The sequence below is a fragment of the Cynoglossus semilaevis genome, chromosome 16, assembly GCF_000523025.1.
Source record: "Cynoglossus semilaevis isolate Cse_v1.0 chromosome 16, Cse_v1.0, whole genome shotgun sequence".
In the NCBI taxonomy this organism is placed as follows: Eukaryota; Metazoa; Chordata; class Actinopteri; order Pleuronectiformes; family Cynoglossidae; genus Cynoglossus; species Cynoglossus semilaevis.
The window spans coordinates 8709929-8731216 of NC_024322.1; the positions used below are offsets into that span (position 1 = coordinate 8709929).

The 21288-nt window shown below is 40.5% G+C and overlaps 1 protein-coding gene across 5 annotated transcripts in view; it reads right to left on the reverse strand.

The window, feature by feature from the left end:
* LOC103391965 (rho GTPase-activating protein 20-like) overlaps positions 1-21288 on the reverse strand; it is a 56943-nt gene that overhangs the window by 25911 nt on the left and 9744 nt on the right. For 4 of the 5 annotated variants that reach the window (XM_025063612.1, XM_025063611.1, XM_008328466.3 and 1 more), the window contains one exon: positions 4893-4978. In XM_025063612.1, the coding sequence (XP_024919380.1) occupies positions 4893-4978 (86 nt within the window). Of the gene's footprint in view, positions 1-4892; positions 4979-8438; positions 9752-21288 lie in introns of those variants that run through there. The other variant, XM_008328467.3, reaches the window with a different exon arrangement.

Consider the following 21288-nt stretch of genomic DNA (forward strand, 5'->3'; position numbering starts at 1 on the left):
GAAGAGAGTTATATATATATATATCAGTTTAAATAATATTTGTTTAATGCAGAAATGTTTGTTCCCTTTTGGATTTAAATAGTTTAAATAGCTCAGTGTCCACTGCATGTCATCTTGTTTTCCACAGAGCTGTAGCACTTACGTAACGCTGCCTTCCAGTTCATTGCATATGTACTGAAACTCAACCTGAAGAAGTACAGGTGACAGTACTCAGTATCGGTGAGTACACAAACAGGAACATGTTTTTCTAATATCAGTTTTGAAAAAATGGAAACGGAACAACCCTGGTAACAATGGCTTATTGTGATATGAAAACAAAAAAAAAGGTTATTTGTAGTCACGTAAATGTTTAGTTAGGCTTTTTCATGCTCACACACACACACACAGACCAATGAACCTTGCTCTAAAGACCCCTTTTACATGTCGTTGCCCCCCAGAATAGAGAACACCTTCCGTATTCACCACACATCGCCAGCCTCCTGAATGTCAGATTGACAGCTGCGCCGCCGTCCTTTGACTCTGACCGACCAGCAGCTAACGGCTTCATTGTACGTCGTGTGAAGTTGATAAATTGAGAAGTCAGCTCACCAGCGCATACATGGCAGACCTTTGTTTGGGCTTGACTTTCTGCACAACACAATACAAGACCGACACTTACAATGATGCATACTAATGTCCCCGTGTCCTGGTACTGATAACTGAGGGGGGCGCCAGACTAAAGGAAGACTCATTTTCAGTACAAATTAGGACATGAAGTGAAATTAGGACATGAAGTAGGACATTTCTTAATGGATTCCAAGGGTTTTCTCAAAACTCTATAGTCACATTGTATTTGCTAGTAGAAAGGGGAAGTCATTTTTTGCCTGTACCCTCACTCTGCACTGTAGTCAATGCTTTAGAAGCACTATATAGCATGTATTTACTTTACATGAGAACATGTATTTTGTCATATTTAGGAAGGATGGATGGGTGAGCAGATTGGTTGAATGGATGGATGGATGGATGGATGGATGGATGGATGGATGGATAGATAGAAAGAAAGGTTTAAGCCAAATACAGACAGATTACTGAAGATGATCCCAACTCGCATTACAGAGAATTCAAAGTGATCCCAACTCATAATTCACAGGTGCAAAGAGAACACTCTGAACACGGTTGAAAGGTTTTCTTCCTGCAGTACAAAGAAACATTTGCATGTTGTGTCACTACACTCATTTTGCATTAAAAACGCGGGTCCTTTGTGATGCAAATGTTTCCCCCGTAAGACTTTCTATGGAAGAGGAAACACGTTAGGCAGCATTTTTATGACAAAGGCTCTGTGGACTTCAAAGCCTGTGGACAGTTTGGTCTAGTAAGGTTTAGGATCAAATGAAGAGAATCAGGACTTTAATTATCGGCTGTCTACCTCTGACTCATCCCACCCCTCACTTCAACGGCTGTTATATCTACCAAGTGTATGTCCATTGCCACACATCCTTGAAACCTAACGGTCCTGCTTTAAACCAGTGTTTCCCAAATTATTTTTCTTCAGTGCCCCCTGTTGGTCAACACGTTCACAGCTTTAACGTTACAACTAGCCTTTAATTTTCCATCCAGGAACCATGACTACCAAACTAGGAAAACATTATTCCACATTGATATTCTGCTCAGGAAAACATTATTCCACATTGATATTCGGTTGATGTCCAAATGTCATGAGAAATCGTGCTTGTTTACAAAAATCTTGATATAAACATTAGGAGAGACAGAACAGCCAGCATATGTTGTTAGGTTACCTACCCCGACTTTAACAACGCATGTCTCTGATCTGAGGAATGAAACCCAGAATTAAAGCATGAAACATCACCTCGGGTGTCACACAGTCCTTATGTGATCTGATGAGCTGACTGCAGGCAGTTATGGCACAGAAAGAAAAAAAATTATATAACCCCGTCCATCTGTTCAGCTTTATAAATAACCCCGCTTTAACATTTTGTTCCACTGATTCGTGTCACATGCAAAATGTGATTCCCCACATTTTTAATGGCTTTAATTCGGTGCCAAATATACTTAAAGCCGAGACCGGCAGATGAAGCGGTGATTTACTGAGGATTTGGTGTGTGTTTGTGTGCGAGAACAACCGTGCCTGGAGGTTTTCGGTTGTGTCATTTGTACCGTACATGTTCCTGTTTCAGCGGTTGTGACACAGTGAGTCTGATCCCATTGTTTCAAACACAAGCTGTTCAGGCGGACCAAAAGCAAGGCCTCAGTGGCAGGTCAAAAAAAAGAAATCATTAATTTGGCATTAACACACCTGCACTGTTTCCATGATCTAATAATCCACACGAGCTGCAGTAGAACTGAATCTAAATAACTTCTGTCTGCGTGCCGGGTTTCATTTGTTTCATTCATCCATTTTTGCATGAGATCTTAGGCCATGAAAAGGAGATGCTGTACGGCAGGTCAGAAGTTCACAGACATTGTCAAAATCAGCATTGGTAGAACTAAAGGTTTTCCCTAATTTAAGTTTAATAAATAAATAATTAGCTAGAAAAATAATTACATTGAAAATTATATAAAAAAACCCAACTGTCAGAATATATTAAAATAGCTTAAAGCAAAGCCTGGAAAGTCAATTGTTATCCCAACGTCAAATGAATCCACAGAGTAATCCTTCAAGTAGCTGACTCAGGTCATAAATATATAGTAAATATACCTTTAAGCTAAAAGCCTGTGTTGATGGAAGCTACTACAATTAGCCCACATACGTATATCTAAGTCATCATCAAAGGTCAGTAGCATTTAAAATTCCAATGAAATGAATTAAAACGTAACTGTAACAATGCTAACGTTTTGAACTTTTTTTTTACTAAATTTAAGCTAACACCATTGTCCCAAAGGCACTTACATAGATCCAAACACTTAACAAACAAGAAGATTAGTTTAGCTCACGTTGCGTAGAAAGTATTTACTGCTGGACAACCTGCTCGTGTTCAGTGAGAAGGACCCAGACACCGCGGTTTACGCGAACAAAGATACCACTGGTGGTTCTGCAACGACCATGAGATGTGAGCGCTGCCAAGTTTTCTTTGGCAGAGCTCACATCTCTATTAAAATTGAATTAACGGCACTTTGGGGGGCGGTGGGGGGGGGGTGAAGGCTTTTATACGAAGCTAGCAGAGCATGAAGACACACTCGCAGTGGAGCCACATGAAGGGACTCGCAACAAAAGCAAACGAAACCACACAAGGACCAATAACTGTGACAGGAAAAGACACAATAACCACTGCCAGATTCAATCAAATCCACCTCTGTGAGTCACGTGACCTCGAGTATCTGTCACTGTGACATCTCAGAAACACCAGGAGGTGTCACTTTTTTGCTGATGAAGACAAAAAGATGCACATTTTGAACTCAAAAATGTTTTCTCTCTGCCTTTTACACACTATATCCAGATCTGTCTCTAAATGAAAACGACTGGAGGATCATGAAAAAGCCTTTCACAGAGGCCAACATTCGACCCTAAAGAATCCGCAACGGTTCCTACCTGCGGTTCTCACTCTTTTGTGAGAGAAAAATTCCACCTATTTTCGGTCTAACACACTCTGACGGTTGTGGAACACCTCACAATACATTAGTGCTTTTGACCCCCGATGACCTCCACCGCTACGACGACCCTCCCGATCGGAGGTCAAAGGTCGAAGGCGAAGGCCGACAGTGTCAAACTCCAGGCTCCACGTCTACTGAGACTCACTAAGTGGTCGGACGTGGACGGAGTCTGCGGGACGGACAGCCTCTGTTTGTCTTCCACTTTGGCTGCCTCTCTTTCTCACGCACACGAGTGTGTGTCATCCTCACGATCTTCTGCAAAAAACACACTAACACACACATGCACTTTGCACTTCCCCAGGAGCACTGACCCATTTCTCTCAGCGCACGTCTAAACGGTCAACCCGCTCAAACTGGGCTCAACAAACGCACAAAACGTTTTTACGTGGAAATCTGCCGGGTTCTCTCTAAAATTTACCCACGTTTTATTTAGTCCTTTAAAAATAGACAGGACCAAGCTGACGACAAACTGTTGTGGGTCAAATACGTGCTTTCCCTAAAGGCTTTGTTATGGCTTCTATCCAAGCCTGTGAAGGAAGAGGAAGGGATTTGTGCGATAGTGGACATGGGCGATGAAAGTCCTGATAGCTCTGGGAGCGAGGGAGGGAGAGAAGAGGAGTTTGTAGCCTCTAATCCTTGAATGAGTCTGGAATGTTTCAGGGAGTGTGGGAAATGATGTGTACCAGTTTATTTCATTCACATTTCTCTGCTCAGTCCAGCGGTTTCCACCTTCCCCCAAACTCCAGACCAAACCCATCGTTACAGACTTTCTGTAACTGTGAAGAACCATGACATGGTTTTTTGATTCAAATTTGAAATTTCTCTTTCTCCATATATATTTTTTTTTTTTTTTCAAATTTGCCAACATCTGTCTTCGGTCTCGGCTTCGGCAAAGAACATCTTGCAGGTAGAAGGCAAAGGAACGCGTGCAGATTCCAAATCAGTTCCGACCATGTTCTAGACCTCAGCTATATTTAAATTTCTTCCTTTATCTCTCTGTGGGGACATGGAGTATTTAATGGTGAAGGAAGTAATCCCAGAGGGATTTCTCCATTTCTAAATAGCCTCTGTTCTACCCTCCAACTCCAGTAGGGAACCTTCTGGGGAAACTTCTCTGAAAACTAAACTTATCTTAACCTTTAAAACCATCTGCGTCAATCAATGAGAACAACCAAAAAATACAAAAAAAGGATTACAGAGAAAAGTGCTAAAAATAATGCACATGTGGAAAATCTCACCGAGCAGGCTGCCCTAAAAGCAACATTTGTGCAGCGGCCTCCACAGTCACTGTGTTTAGACATTACCTGGATGTGCTTCTGGATCTGGTAAGTGCTTTGCTGATGACCAGCGATGGAGCCGACTGTCGTCTGTGGGCCAGGGTCTTCATCTTCTGCACCATTAGACGACGAGAAAAAAAGAACGAAAAAAAATAATTAGTAAGGGTTCGATGTTGTTCATGCATGTTGAAACTTGCAGGTCACATGACCTGATGTCGACTCCTAAAAAATGACCCACGCTTAGATGTGTTGTGACTTTTAGTGGGGTGCAGCCCATGTGGTCTAGGCTCTTGTTTTCCAACTTCCTAAATTGAACAGCAGTTTCCCGCCAAAAATCACTCTTTTTTCAGGTGCTGCTTTTTACCAGAATTTCGCTGAACAACCACAGAATAGAATAGACGGAGAAGCAGACAGATTTAAAAGCACTGAATCAGCAGTTCATAGCTGCAGGAAATGCAGACAGACAGAAAATCTAGGAAAAGGCGAAGTGACAGCGACAGTGGTGAAGTACCAAAAAAAAAAAAAAAAAAAAAAAAAGAGGAAGTGAGTTAAAAGGTTAAGCAGAACAAATGCATTCACTGTGAATTCTGACTGAAACACAGTGGACATCCATGGGGTCACTGTCGCCCCCCCACCCACCCCGCCCCCCGGGCACTGTCCACCTTATCTATAAACAACATAGCGAAAGCATGTGAGCTGTAAACACCCACATTCCACACAAATACATTCCACACTTCAGTGGGAGAAAATATCACTGAATTATATACGTAAAGTACTTGTAGTACACACACAACTTATAACAAATGTTCATATTTTGATAAGCCAAAAATGTAGCTAATGACTCATGGATGTACTGCTTAAACGATATACAAGCCTCCAGTCACTAGGTGGCAGCAACTCATACAAGTGGTTTGTACAGATAAAAAAAAAAACATACCAGGTTTTCAAAAGTATTGCAAATTTGGAGTGGGGTGTGAAACCATTTCTGTCCCCTAGGGGGGGTATAACAGAAAATAAGTGAGAATCACTAGCCTCATCCAACTTCACGGAAAGAGACAAAACTACAGAATAAAGCAAATGTATATAACTTATAGCTAAACTTTGGGGGAAAAAATAGTTTTCTTTAACGAAGAAAAATTAACGGGAATTTGCCTTTGAGTTTTTAACACCAAAAAAAAAACAAAAAACATCTAGGGAAGATCTAAAGAAGAATTAAAGTCTTGTATTAAAAATGATGAATTGTTGCAAAATCCATAGAAAATCAACTCCATTTGACTGGAAGTGAGTCTTAGTCTGTCTGGGGATGACATCACTCAGCAGGGCTGGGCTAAGGGGTCGCTTTTGATAAGAAATTGTGGTCAACTTGAACTTGCAAACTCAGCAGTTTTGTGTCAACAATGGACGGTCAGTGAAGGACTTCTCAGAAGAAGAGTCACATTCCCAAGGGGAGACACATCATTTATGGGCTGAACGACAAGATTTATGAAGCGCGGCTGTGAGAGAATCCTTTGAAGGAGTCAAGAGGTGAAGCAACTTCACAGGTGACAACAGTCACGAAACGCCGCGAACGAACAAGCAACGAAGTCACGTATCACAGGACAGGGCTGACCAGATGGACCTGAATGAACTGCATGTCCATCGAATCACTGACAATGAGCTTCAAACAATTCAACACTTTTGGTTCTACCGCTAACGGCTAATGTTAGCCTCTTCTTTTATATCATTGTTTACACCTTATTGTATTATTTTTACCTATTGTTAGCTATGACGGCTATTTTTGAGTTAAGTTTGAGTTAAAAAATTATCAACTGTGATGTTGCCATGGTAACTCCCCAGCCACATTTTTGCTATCATTTAGCTAGCTTTTATATTTCTGCACTACATATTCTGTATTTAGATTTTTTTGGTTGGAATTTTTGGTCAACATTTAGTTGTTGTTAAAGTCATCAGGACAGTGTTTCTCAAAGTGTGGGGCAGGCCCAAGTGGCCCAAACTGTTGACTTGTTTGGTCCACGGTGTTAACGCAGAGTTTCCACATACCGGCGCAAGTCAACAGAGAGGCTTTTTATTTTTCAGAGGCTGTTAAAAGAGGTGCCACAGGAATCATGTAGAGCTGTGACAGGTACAGTCACAGTATGTACACTATGTTTCCTTCACGGCACAGGAATCCAATTCAAATTCCTCCGAAGGAAAATGTTGTCCAGCCACAGTCTGGAACATCACGGTTTTATGGTGAAGTGAATGTAGAAGAGATTTTAAATGCCCATGCGAAGAGCGGATCATCAGCGTTGTACGTGAATTCACACCGACTTCTTTTTGTACAAAACATTTACATTTGGCAATATTAAAGGGCTTAACATTTTTTAAACTTCCATTAACGGGGGTAAAATAAATTATGAACTTCTGTTTGGTTAGGGAGAAAAATCAGCATTCATGTAATCTAAGACACTGATCACAGTAATATGGACCAAATATATGTTTTGTGATCCTGAAGTGTCTCATTTCTGCAGGTCTGTGTTCTCTTTCTTTCAAGATGCAGCTGTGACATGCACTTTAACTAATTCGAGGGGGGCGCTGTTTACACACATTCTCATATCAGCTGCTGGAGGATTTCTCCTCCTCTCCGCAGCCAAAAAGATACAGACAAATTATATAAAAAATAATAATAACAGCAGCTAGTTTTGGTCTGCAACGAGTCACGGGGAATAAAACCAACATGGAGGAAATGATGAATGATGGATTCTGGTTGAAGCTGCTGCAGCAGTGAAGATGTCGAGAGCTTTAGACACAGCAGCGATGGCTCCGTCTGTCTGATTGACAATCAGCAGATTAGCAGATTATCATCTGCTCTTTGCTTTGCCTTCAGCTCGGACAACCTATTATTCAGCCCAGATAGATATTTATTCAGCATTTACGCAGACAAACAAGAGTCGTTTCACTTTGATCAAGTAAGGAACTGTGTAGAGATCAGACTGTAGAAACAGTTTACAATGAGAGGAAAAAAAAGTCTGGGAAATGTTGGAGATGTCAGGGGTCGTGGGGGGGTCTGTGGATTAATGTCAGGATTTAAAATATTGGGGTTTTACTTAAAAAAGACAGATTTAAATTCAGGAAAAAATTGCATTTTTTTTTTAGAAAAATACATCAGATTTTGTACAAAGATCATTGTATTTGTGCCCAAAAAAAATTTTGTACAAAGATCATTGTATTTGTGTCCAAAACAAAAGTAAATCTGGTCAAAAGTTATTACTGTCGGTAATATTTCAAACATAAAACCATATGAATTCGTGTCCGTAATTAAGTACAAAGATTTCCTCTGAGGTGAGTCTTGACCGGATCAGGTTTTTAAACAGATTGAACGAATTTACGAGACTGATATAAATGGGTTTAACAGTTAAACCAAATCAAAGGCGCTGCATGTTCTCTTAAAGGGTCACCCAGGTCTCACACCTGAAGGTTTTACTGAGATTTATCCTTCAAGGTCCGTGCGTTAAGACGCACGCACCCTGGCTCGGTCCCACTCTTCTCCACCCCATCCTCCTGCAGCTGCGGCGGCTAAAACCTGCTTCTTACCTTCTTGTTCTCGAGAAGAGTTTTCCTGTCTCCGCTCACAGACTCGGACCTGTTCTGTCCCATGGTCCCCTGCTGCGGTGACATGGTGTCCATTAAGGCTACAGCACAGATCCACGCCACCGAAAATATATTCCCATCACACGAATTATAGTCACGATAATATAAAAAAAAAATAAAAAAAATAAAAATAAAGTCCAGGCTTTATCCTGCTGACAGAGCGGCCCCGGAGTGATGAGGCTCCATGACGCAGAGCTGGGGACGGAGTTGAGCAACCGAGTTCAGTTGGCGTCCACGGATTTTCGCCTGAGCGTCTCTGACAGAGAGCTAGTTGTTCTGACAAACGCAGCTCCGCCGCTGCACAGCTCAGTCACAGGCTGTGAAGTTGGAGTAGGCAACACAAACAGCTTCCGGTAGGTTGTTTCACAATAAAACCAATCTACAGTGGAACGTTTGCATTACATGAAAATACTTTGAGAATCTGTAATATTTCGTTTCTATGCCAAAACACGCACGACTAAATTGCATTACGAGTGTTTGCAGACATAAGTGCAGTATTTTTACCAAAAATTATAGTAATTATAGGTTCTTGCAATCCCAGAAGCAGTGCCAAGAACTGTTGTTAAACGAGGAGCTATTTGTTATTCAACCACAAAAACTAAAAACAGAAAATAGAACAACAACAACTGACGACAAGCGACGGCAACTGCACGCACATCCAACGCCAAAAATTTGAAAGCTTGTGTCACAGGCTAGTGTGCATCTAGGAACTAATCTCTCTATATGTTATACTAAGATGCTACAAATGCAACATGTGCTGTTGTGTATTTATTCATTGTTTTAGTAGCAGAACTATTTCATAACATTCAGTAAGCAACGCGTTCTGTGTCAGTTTGCTGGGGTATCCGTTCTGACATCTTTTATTTTGAAAACCAGACGTGTTGCTTCTCTTTTCCTGCCCACCTCCAACTAATGAGCTCATAAAAACATTCTGTTGGTTTAACTCCCGGTCTCGTGTGCAGACCTACAAGTGTGACACTGTTTTCATTTAGAGTATATGTTTTTTCCGTGTCAAACCCTGTGCTGTTACAAAAGTGAAGTGTTCCGTGGTGGTTCATCTGAGCCCCTTAGACCAGAACCAGGCTTAAGGTTAGCTCCAGGTCCAGTTTCAGGTGTGAGAATGCGGTGCCGGAGCCAAGAAAAACATGACGGCGATGACAAGGAACGTCGGGGTAGGTGGGTAAATCACAGTAAAACACGTGGGACACATACAGACCCGTACAGTTACAGAGTCGGCTCAGTGTGGTGTTTACATTTAAATCGATAAAAAAAGAGAAAGTGAGTGAGAGAGAGAAAGAGACAGAGAGCGATGAAGGGAATACAATCACTATGTAAATAGGCTCATTTGGACCTTTTTTTTCGAAAAATAACTGTGTCTACGTGAATCTGGAAAAAACACGTGAGACGGTGCCTTGACGAGTAGTGTGGTACTGAGGGGCAGGTATTACTTCAGCAATAAGGTGTTGAGATGCGTAGGTCAACTGACTGATGGGTTCAGTGCAGATGTGGTAAACAAGACCAATTCATTTATTAATCATCACTATCTCGTTATCAGCAAACCCCCCGTTTTTTATATATATAAATATCTGAGTAAAATGAAGGTAATTAGAACAAAGATACCTCCTACAAAATAACTACCTCAACACGCATTTTCCTGAGAAATGTACAACACGGTTCATACTTTCAGATTTCCCACATAAGATGATTTTATAAATTCCAATCAAATTTAAAGGAAAATGTATCCCTCATTCATCCTCCATTCACACCTAGTCTTCAGAGAAGACGGATAAAAACTTCAGTTTCAACGTCACAGTTCCACCAGTGCCAGTGTTTCCCTGACAGGACTGATCCTAACAGCAGTCCACTGTGGACAGTGGTGAGGTCTGTACAAACACAGCGGTATGCACCGATTGTTCCGTCTTATCAGTTCTCTGATGATTAGAGCATTGATAGGTGCCGCTCCTCTTTGATCACGTCTCTGGCTGCATAAAAACAGCTGCAGAATGTCAGCGTCGACGGCGTTTCTAACTGTCTTGTACTACATTTGGTACTTCCCACATGACCCATTTTTTATGGGTTCGGCTTAGTAGTAGTAAGCTTTACTAGGAAGCGACCAAATATCACCAAACATGTATGGCGCAATACTGCTATAATAGCTATAAAAAATGCAAAAAAGTATAGTAAGAGGTACACGAAATGTTAGCTAACAATGTAACTGGCTTGGGAAAGGAAAGGGAAAGGAACTAGCTTATATGTTGATAAAATGAGCATTTTGACATAGCTAGCAAAAAAAAAAAAAAGTAAATATTTTAAAGATAATTTCCACCTTGGACAATTTATGTAACATATGTTGGAGTTCTCGTTTTGTTATTTACGATCGGTTCGTTATATTATTGGCTGATTAAAGAACTGTTTCAAGCAAACAATGCAACAGCTAATAGATACACGTAGCTACCGCTAAAAACCTGATTAAAGAACTGTTTCAAGCAAACAGCTAATAGATACACGTTGCTACCGCTAAAAAACAGTTGGGACAAAAATACCAACAGTTAAAGTGGGATTTGCAGTATATAAATACCCGCTCACGAATACAAAATACCCTTGAGGTACTCTCAAAACTTTCAACAGCAGCTGTTAAAAGTGGATGTGTAATCTTGGTATCATTTTATTATGTTCTGTTAATCTTAGTTTTAGCCATTTTTGGTACAGTCTAACAGTGTGCTGCTTAGTTTCATACTCTAGTCTGGAAAGATCTGAAGGAGAAGTAAAAAGAAGACCAAAAGACTAAAGTCAGGGTGTGTCAGAGCTGTGGTTGGAAACAACTCTGTGCTGCTGGACCACGGCCGTCACTACACTGCCGTGTTTGGTTACTGCCTCCTCATTGTTCCACTCTGTCACTGGTCGCGACAATAAAAAGAGCGCTTGTGTTGTATTAAATTGGTTTTCACCTCCTATAGTATCCATGACAGAAACAACACGCGTTTCTGAGTTGGCCGTTGTTTGATTCTGACCCACATTCCCACAGAGGGTAACGCTGTGGAAATAAGAAGGCTAATCTGCATCGCTGCTGATTCCTTCTCTGTCTGCAGTAAGAAAAAAAAGACAGAGAATCAATATTGTGCGCTTGGGAATATCGTCTGACGTTCGCTTTGAAGTGAAGGGGATGTCTCCGTCACGCTCTGAGGGCCTGGCTATTGAAAAACCTGAAGCCAAAAAAGAGGAGGAGAGACGGAGACGAGGGGAGAGCTCATCAGGCAGTGGGTATAAAATGAGCTGGAGAGAGTCCAGAGCTCCAGAGCTGAGTGTGGAGCCTTCACTCTGCTCCATGCTCAGGGTTCCAGGTGTTTAACATGAAGCTTTGTTTTGACACAATGATGGTAGAAAATGGGCTTCAATGCATTAAAGATCACAACATGAGCCCAGTTCACTGTACCGGAATCTGCCCTTAGGGATGTGATGAGGGGGCATTTAAAGAAGTGGTCCCCAAGTGGTACCAGAAGGAATTGAAGGATCATTACATTTTCAAAATAAAACATCTTTTAGACCTTATCCTGTTAGTATCAGAGTCTGAATGACCTGTTGTTTTGAAACATTGACAGATTATCTTTGAATAAAAAAACTGCCCCGGAGTTTAAAAAAATAAAAAAGGGATATGACTGGACTCTTTTGGAATTAAGTCAATTAGTAAAAATGAAGTACATTTTTTTCACTCTGTACCACCACAGCCGGGTATCAAATTATCAACCAGGGGTTGGGAAACTGATTCAAAGTATCAATACAATATATAGTCCACAATATATAAAAAAAATATGTAGTAGCTAAAGGCTCCTATCCTGCCGTAAGTTCGTAAAATACATACAAAAAATATATTTAAAAAGAGCTTTAGAGACGTGACACGACATCAGAAATTGCTAAATTATGGCACGAAGTTGTTTACCAACGACAAACGATGGGTTGGTGAGAAAGTCAATTTAAAAAGTGTTTAGTTAGACGTACCTGAGGTTAACTGAAACTGTAGCAAAGACATATTTACAAAAAAAATCTAAAAGTTGTCCCAATATTAACGTAGTAAAAAGCAAGGTAATGAATAAACGGCAACCTAGCAATAGCTAAGGATAAACAAAACAAGCATGCTGTAATTATTATAATACAAAAGTTAGCATGGCCCCTGTGTTGTGAACTTGTCTGACCCAGAAAACCTCTCAGTGCGTTTCTCGCATTTTTGTTAGCGTGAAGAATATTGAGATAGACATGTGGGCATATTCCTTCCCTTTCTGACTGATTTGGGTTTCCTGACGCAGCTGAGATGAATCCACAGACACGTGGTGATCTGGGTGAAACGGCCGGTCGAGTTCAGAAAGAGACGGCTCTGTGACAGATACCTTAGACAGACAGGAAGACGCTGTGACCCAAAACTGCATCCTCTGCCCATGCAGGGATGGACTCTTCACCACAACAACCACCTTCTCCTGCCTCTCCTCCTCCTTCTTCTATTTGCACTTCCAGACTTCCACGCTCACTGCCAAAAATAAAGCCCTGCTGTTTCCTTTTTCCCAGCACGAAGCAGGAGTTTCTGGGCGACAAATGTTTGAGGTATGGATCCAAAATAACATCTGGGAGTGGAATCAGCCGCTGGTCTGCCTCCGCTGAACCACATCTCCTGCCACCTCACACTTTTCANTTTCCCTGTGTTTTTGCCTCTGCTTCGAAAAAAAAAAACCATCCCATAACTCTGTCGTCTGCTCTGCGTACAGTACGTTTCCATGAGAATAATTGCAGAAAACTACAGTATTTTATGAGGATAACGGTCCATTAGAGAGGAGTCTTTCAAAAAACAAAAAACAAACCAAAAAAAGGGACATGTTCTTGTTTCCACCGTGTGTTTACTCCTGGAAGATTTATGATCCGGGTTTTAAAGTTCTGCGACGCTGACAGACGAGTTAGTTACAGAGGAGGAGGAGGATGTGGAGAAGGAGGAGAAGGCCGAAGGAGGAGGAAACTCAAGCATCATTCCACTGCGCTGTCACTGTAACTCAATAACTGCTCCATGTCTGGGGGTTGAAGACGACGTGGACCACACTTAGGGAACAATAGGAGGAGGTTTGTTTGAGGAAGACCGTAAAATATCTTTAAGGCTTACATCAAAATATATTGTGCTATATATACAGTGTGAAAGTAATGCTCCTGGAAAGTTAAGGAAAGATTTTCTAAGTGTGACTGATGTAAAAGAAATACAGTTAAATACTGTGAAAAAAAAGTTAAAAAAAAAAAGGAATCCACGACCTATATGGTAATCTGTTCCGCAACGTGACTCGAAATTTAATTTCTGCAGGAACAAACTCTAGGGGACAGTCTTCTTACCATTCTGTATTTTTTTTTTAAATTAATCTAGCATCACTAGAACATGGCTGACTTGACAAAACAAAAATATCTAAAATAAAAGCCTCACAATCTAGGGATTTGAATCAGCTTCTACAATGCAATGGTAAATAATAATATTAATAATGACAACTTTATGACCTTTGACCTATGACCTTTTAGAGACTGCAGAGACCCATTAAAACAGCACGGACTAACATCTAGCAGAAGAAATCAGCTCCACAAAGAGACTGGAGTTTCTTAAAAAATGTAATTTCCATCTCAAATAAAATGAAACTTATACAAAGAGATTCCCGTCATTTGTGAGCAAAGATGAAAATTCCCGGTGGTTGGATTTGTTCCTCAACAGTTTTGCTTGTCTTTACTTGTCTAAATACTGACACAGAGGCACCAAGACGGAAACAGAGAAACAGACGGCCTTCGTCTGACTGCCAGTGTCTTACATCTGTTATTCTGTTGACCACACACACACACACACACACAGACACACATACACCCTCTCTAACCCCCGCTAATCTGATTAGCACAGTCTCCCGGCAGAGTTGTAAATGCTATAGACACACTGACGTGCACGTCAACACGTGATGGGCTGTTGTTTACGTTGTTGTGGCTAAATATGAGTCAGTGTGTCAGTGTGTCACGCACACAACAATGGCGTTGTTGTAGCGCTGTTGTAGCGTTGTTGTGTCCGCTGCATGTACAGTTATATATAAATATATATTGTTTCTACCCAACAATGGCGTTGTTGTAGCGCTGTTGTGTAGTTCTGCATGTACAGTTATATATATGTTTCTACCACAAGTTAGCTCCTGTATATTTAGAGGGTTGTGTTGTTGTGATAAGTGCTCGACTCAAATGTTTTTGATTAAAAGAAGAGTTTTTTTAAAGCGTGAAGTGATCAGTCTACATTTGTAGATCTTTGACTTAAAGATAAAATGTTAAATGTTTTTGTAAGATTACGTTGCTATGGCATTATTCTACCACACGAAGCAGTAGAGGCACATAGCTGCTGTAGCCTTTGCTAGCATAAAAATATTGTTGCACATGAAAACTTTTTTGGGGACATCAGGAAAACATGCTCCCAATTTGCAAAATCCTGATCTCATTTTACTAAATTTTAGACTTGTTTAATTTTATTAGATGTGCGCTAAATCGTGGGCACTCAATTTAAATAATTATGACCTGGTTATTTAAAACAAAACGTCTTTTACCTCATGGACTAGGCCTAAATCATGCTAATGATATTCTACATCCTTTAATCTATCATTAGCACGTTATATCAATCCCGACCACATTTAACTAATTTATGCTAACAAAGTTGAAATACATCGTACTATTTTTTTTTCATTAGTTACTTTAGTTTATTGAAGTGCTCACAATGTTATATAATGTGGGCACAAAAATACAAAAAGATTGGCTCCATAGATTGGCATAAACATTTTTTCTTATATCCTCATTGATGGTATTTGAAAAATGTACAGTATGTTGTTCTTTATGTACAGCATACTCTTTTGAAATATTTAATCTAGACATTAGATAGTGTGTGGCCAAAGGAACTCGACCGAAGGACCGTGTCACTGCCTGACAAAGATGCACAAAATTCTTTTGAAATATTTGACACCTAAAGCGCACACTTGAGTCATTTGTCAGACGGATGTGGACGGTGATGCAGCGGGACAGGTTACGAGACTCCCTCAGGTCTAACAGCAGGACAGTTTAGGTTTTGGTCCAAGAGGTCACGCTGGTGTCACCAGCTGGTTTAGCTGAGCAGGGTTTCTGTGTGACAGCAGCAGGGCTGGAGTCAACCTGACGGAAATACAGTGATTTTACAAAAGGGAAACGTTTCTACTGTATGGAATATAAACTTTGTTTTGTTGATATATGTTGTATGGATATGTTTTTTTGTTGAAGACTCTTCAGCAGCAAACCAAAACCCACCATAACCTGATAAAGAATAAAAATCCCTGAAGCAGCAGCAGCACCATTAAAACCCCTTGTCTCTGACACTGACACACACACACACACACACACACACAGTTCAGAGTTTACTGCTGGGAAATGTTTACACACAACAGATTCCTGACACTGAAGTTTTTCATATTTCCCTAAACTGCTGAAACACTCAGCCAAACACTGAGGCTGATGGCAATGAAAATCCCCGAGGGGAGTGAGCTTTGGCTTTTAAAGATTAAAAAAAAAAAAAAAAAAAATCAAACTTAATTAAAAGATATTCCCCGTATAAGCTCCCAAGATGGTTTTAAACTAACTCTTAGTTGTTTTTGAAGTTCAAATATGTTATATATCAATGTCAAGTTGTGCTTTTAGGCTAACATAAAAAAACTTTTGGCTAGCTGTTCCTGTGCTAATGTGTGATTTTGATGTATGGTTATTAAATAAATATATAAACATATATTTTTTATTTTATTTATACATATATATTTAAATAGCTATATGTAAAGCCAAATTGTGGCTAACTCTTTAGGCTAACCGTTAGCTACTTCCAGGCTAATATCTACCTACACTTGATCATTTCTGAAGACTTACTGGCTGTCTTTTATCTTACTAATTTATCTTACCAGGAGTAACATTTAAAGAGAATACATATTTATTCATAGGCACAAGGCTAAATGGGTTTGTTGTTTTGTTTTTTTAAACTATCTTTTGCTGCTTAAACAGTTTGACCTCTGCTGCGAATCTGTTGACAGGTTACGGAGGTGACGTGCAACAGCTCGTTTGTGCAGATGATGTTTCCCTAAAAGCTTCGAATGATGATGGATGAGTTTTCCTATAATGGTTCCAGAGATTTATGTGTTCCCTGTGTGCACTCCCGTCAACTTATCTGTGATGTTTGTCGTTTGTCTCTGGTGTGATGACTCGTTTTTTCTGAGCTACAATATGAAAAAAGAATATCTCACCACACATCTCTCCAGCTGCAAATTCACTGATCTAATATTCAATATTATCCAGTGACATACGCGTTGATTTGAATGAGGTCAGTTTTCACTAACAATCGTCTTTGGTGGAATGCGGGCTTTGAACTCTTGACCAGACTTTCTAGCGGGCTGATAAGAAACCGCTGGAAGTGATAGGAGCGTTCTGCGCTGGCTTTGTGGGCGAGGCTTAGTCAACGCTCAGCCAGCATTGCCAGGTTTGAACACAAATGAGTAAGCACAAAGAGACGGATACATGCGAAGTCACTCTCTGCTAACTGATGTGGATATAAACACACTTATGCTCTTCTCTAAACAATCCTGATTAACGTTTCTGCAGATGGCTGCACGTGAGAAGGGGGGGCAGTATTATACATATATATATACATACATATATATATATTTTTTTTTTTATACCCAAAAAAACTCAGTATCATGGAACCACAGTTTGACTTCACTGTGCAGAAATCTGCAAAAAAAGGAGCAGACGTTTGTCCACGTGTGACGCCACAGCAGAATATAAACATTCTGGATGTTATTAAAAAGCTAGAATACACGTGTATGTCTGTTTGTTTACACACATATGTGTCTTGATCTTGGCTTCAAAATGCCAGAAATAACTAAGGCTTAGATCAAACCCTACTTTACGTACAAATACATTCAAAACTCAAGTACACCCTAAGCCAAAAGTCACGTAGTAAACGTGGAAAACGCACTGTTACGGTCGCAACTATGTGTCAGTCAAACACACACACACACACAATGTGTCTCTGTTTGCAGGGACACGCCTGCTGCTATTCCTGAACGTGGAGCAGCGAGTGTTGTGATCTCAGTTTCTCCGTCATTATTCCTGTCAAAACAAAAGGCGCAGAGAAAACGTGCAGCAGCCGCCGCCGCCAGTGTTCGACTGCAGATAAGAACATTGGCCAAATGCCCTGAAAACAGAGCTGTCCCGCTGTGTCAACATCTGTCTGTGTGTGTTCGAGTGTGTGTGTGTGTGGTTTTATCCATCTTCCACCTGGATCAGTGAGGAAATGTTAAAACCTGAGCTGAGAAAATAGAACAGTCATGACCAAAGCCTGACCCAGGTATGGATTTCAAAAATGTTTTAAACTATTGCCATCCACTATTTAAATCTAACACACCGTATTGAGGTGGGGAGCAGGACGTTCACCTCTTCGACTAAGAATTTTGAACTAATTTCAAAAATCATTGCATCATATTCCATCATCACAAACAAAGCCGCCATTCCTGACCTGTGAGTCATAAAACCTCTTTTATAGGGTTTTCCTTTTCTCGCAGTACAGTGTGCTAATGCTAATGCTATGACCTGCAGCTGATTACGGGGCAATGGAGATACTCAGATTCAGCCACTTGGTTTCTTAATGATTTTTTTTTTCTCATTTTTTTCTTTAACTTTGACATGCTAATGTTAAAACTGTTTCTCACTTGGTTTCTTAATGATTTTTTTTTCTCATTTTTTTCTTTAATTTGGACATGCTAATGTTAAAATTGTTTTTAATTTTTAAATTTTGAGGATTAAATTGAATTGACATAGCATCACAAATTTGCTACATTTTGACAAATTTTCACTCAAATTGTATAGAAATGTATGATTAAATTTAACTTTCTTTCTTTTTAGGCAGCATTTTGACAGCTAGAATTAAATTCAATGATTTATGAGGCTAAAGGGCTTGAAAAGTTACATTTCTTTGGGCACATTTTTCACACTGTAAGTGTGTTGTTCATTAATCAGTTTGGAGAAATAAAAGCTAAAAGCATACAGTAAATGGTAATCTAAAAACGTATATATTTCACACACGTTGTCAACGCTGGATTAAAAAGATCATGTGATTTGTTAAAGTGCGGAAAACGTGTTGGGCTAATAAATCACAGATTCCTCTGTGATTTGTCAGCACTTGCTTTCTAAAGTTTTATCAAGTGAAGAATCTCCTCACAGCAGGCGTAACTGCGGCTCATTAATCATTCCTCAGTGGGTTTCTGAGACTGTCACTGTGATGTATTAATGCTGAAAACGGCAAATTCCAAGAACTGCAAGACTCCAACAAAATAAACAGAATTGTCTACAAACTCGTGTTTGAAATTCATTTTCCTAATTTACTGTTGTTTCAGGGACTGAAAAATCATAAAAATAGATCAGGCCCCACAAATATTAAAGGTGAATTCCAACTTTTTCAAGTCAAAACAGCAGAGGGCGCTTCTTTGTCATAGCAGTTGAAAAAGTTTTTAAAGAGCCAGCTTAAGCGTGTCAAATACAATTTCGTCAAAAACTCGACCCCTCCCTCTCCTTCCCTCCTTCCATCCATGCTTTCTTCTCTCCTTCTCTTTACCCTGATTTCCCTTCACCTTTTCTTTTTCTTTTTCCATCCACCTCCTTCTCCTTCTTCTCCTCACTAACCTGGGAACTGGGGGTCAGTGGCTGATAATCCCCTCCTGTAACAGCTGGCCTTAATACCTGCAGCCGCCACCCAGACGTCTCCGACTTCACAACCTCCCGTGTCACCGCCAGTGGCTGAGGGCAGGAAGACAAGATGCAGCCTGACACTGAGAACCTGGAACTGGCAGAATCAAAGGTCTGAACCTGACGTGGAGGGAGGCCTCCGCCAAACACGGCGACCACCCGTGAAAAAAGCAGATCAGGAAAAGCTTCAGGGTGAATGGTGAAAGTTGTTTGAAGACAAAATTGATTCGCCACCAATTCAGAGCCATCACTAACCAATGTGTCACTGCCTTTGCCTTTCTTCTTCTTCTCCTTCTATTTTACAAAATGCTACATCACAGCATCCCGTGTAGAACGGTATTAACACAACGGCAGCCGCGTCCGCACGAAGCAAGTGCCATTGAGCTTCACCCAACAACAACTCAAGCCCGAACTCATTAAGATCCAGTTTTTAATACCCATCGCTGGACGCACTCTCAAATCAGTCACGTGAGAACAACAACATTCTTTCATTATAACCTGATTGTTACTCCCGCCCACACACAGGGCTGTAACACAGGCATCATACATGTCTAAATACATATACAGTGCATGGGTCTGCACTGCTCTGTAATGAAATACCTGGAAGATCACTTTAATAACACACGCAGCATCACGAGGCTCCTCAAATTTAGACTGCAAGTGTGTGTGTGTGTGTGTGTGTGTTTGCTTTCACATGTTAATGGCAGTATATAACTGATATAGTATCAGACACTGGAGGCTGTGTTGAACACAAACAAAGCCGCCATTCCTGACCTGTGAGTCATAAAACCTCTTTCATAGGGTTTTCCTTTTCTCGTAGTACAGTGTGCTCATGCTAACGCTATGACCTGCAGCTGATTACGGGGCAAACATGATTCGTTTTGTCATATAGAAATAAAAACTAGCTCATCATTACCTGGGGTTTGCTGGAACCCCAGGTATTACTGGCCTCTCCAATTACCTCCTCTACAGGTAGTTAAAGTCACGACTAACAGCAGCTGAAACGTAGGGCATGAAGCTCCCACATTCACTCTTTCTCACCACACGAGGCAACATTGTATTGCAGCAAATGCTTCAACTTATAAATTGTGGTTATTCTGACAACAGCAGCTCCCTGCTCTGCAGGTCTGTGTGTGTGTGTGTTTGTAGACTGTGAACATCTTCACACGCACACAAACACTCTCCTGTGTTTGTTGTCAAAGCCGCCGCTGCTCTGTCTGATACTGTGGCAAAACCCTAAGGACAGAATTAATGGAGGCTACGCCAACAATAGATCAGATAGAGTCTAAATAGTAAGAAGACGCTGTGGACAAACAGAACATTTTGATATAAATTAACATAAGAAAAAAACAATGTTCACATAGTGGGGCTCTATCGCTACATTATAACAAACTCGAGGTCCGTGGGCCAAATGTGGCCCGCCAAGTCACTTTGTGTGGCCCGCGGGAGCCTAGAAAGTGTTTAATTACCTTATAATAAGCTAGCATGCTACTGACTTTCTTAACTTGATTATTATTACACAGAGCAATGTAAAATATTTCTAGGTAGTAGTTACAGCTATACACAGTTACAACCGGCCCTTCAAAGGGAACTGTATTCCCCTGCGCTAAACTGAAAGTTTAAACTTAGCTAGATAAAAAGTTAAGAGTAGAACGACCCAAAGCCCAGGCAAAATTATTACTTAGTGATACTATAAATACAAAAGGCAAAGTAAAGCAAACTAGTTAGACATAAAAATTCCCCTTAACTAACTTTAAGCTAGCCAAGAAGTTAGCTACAAAATTGATTGACCATTTGCACAACTGCTAATACCAAATGACTAACGCAACATGGCCAAAAGATATTAAAAGTAAGCCAAGGAAACAATATAATCGCAACATAGCCAAAATGCAACACAGAGTTAGTTGTTGAAAATGGCAACATGTAACAAAATATATCCGTATTTAGTTACGTTATCAAACAATCCACTGAACCAGCATCATACACCCCCGCACCAAGGTCC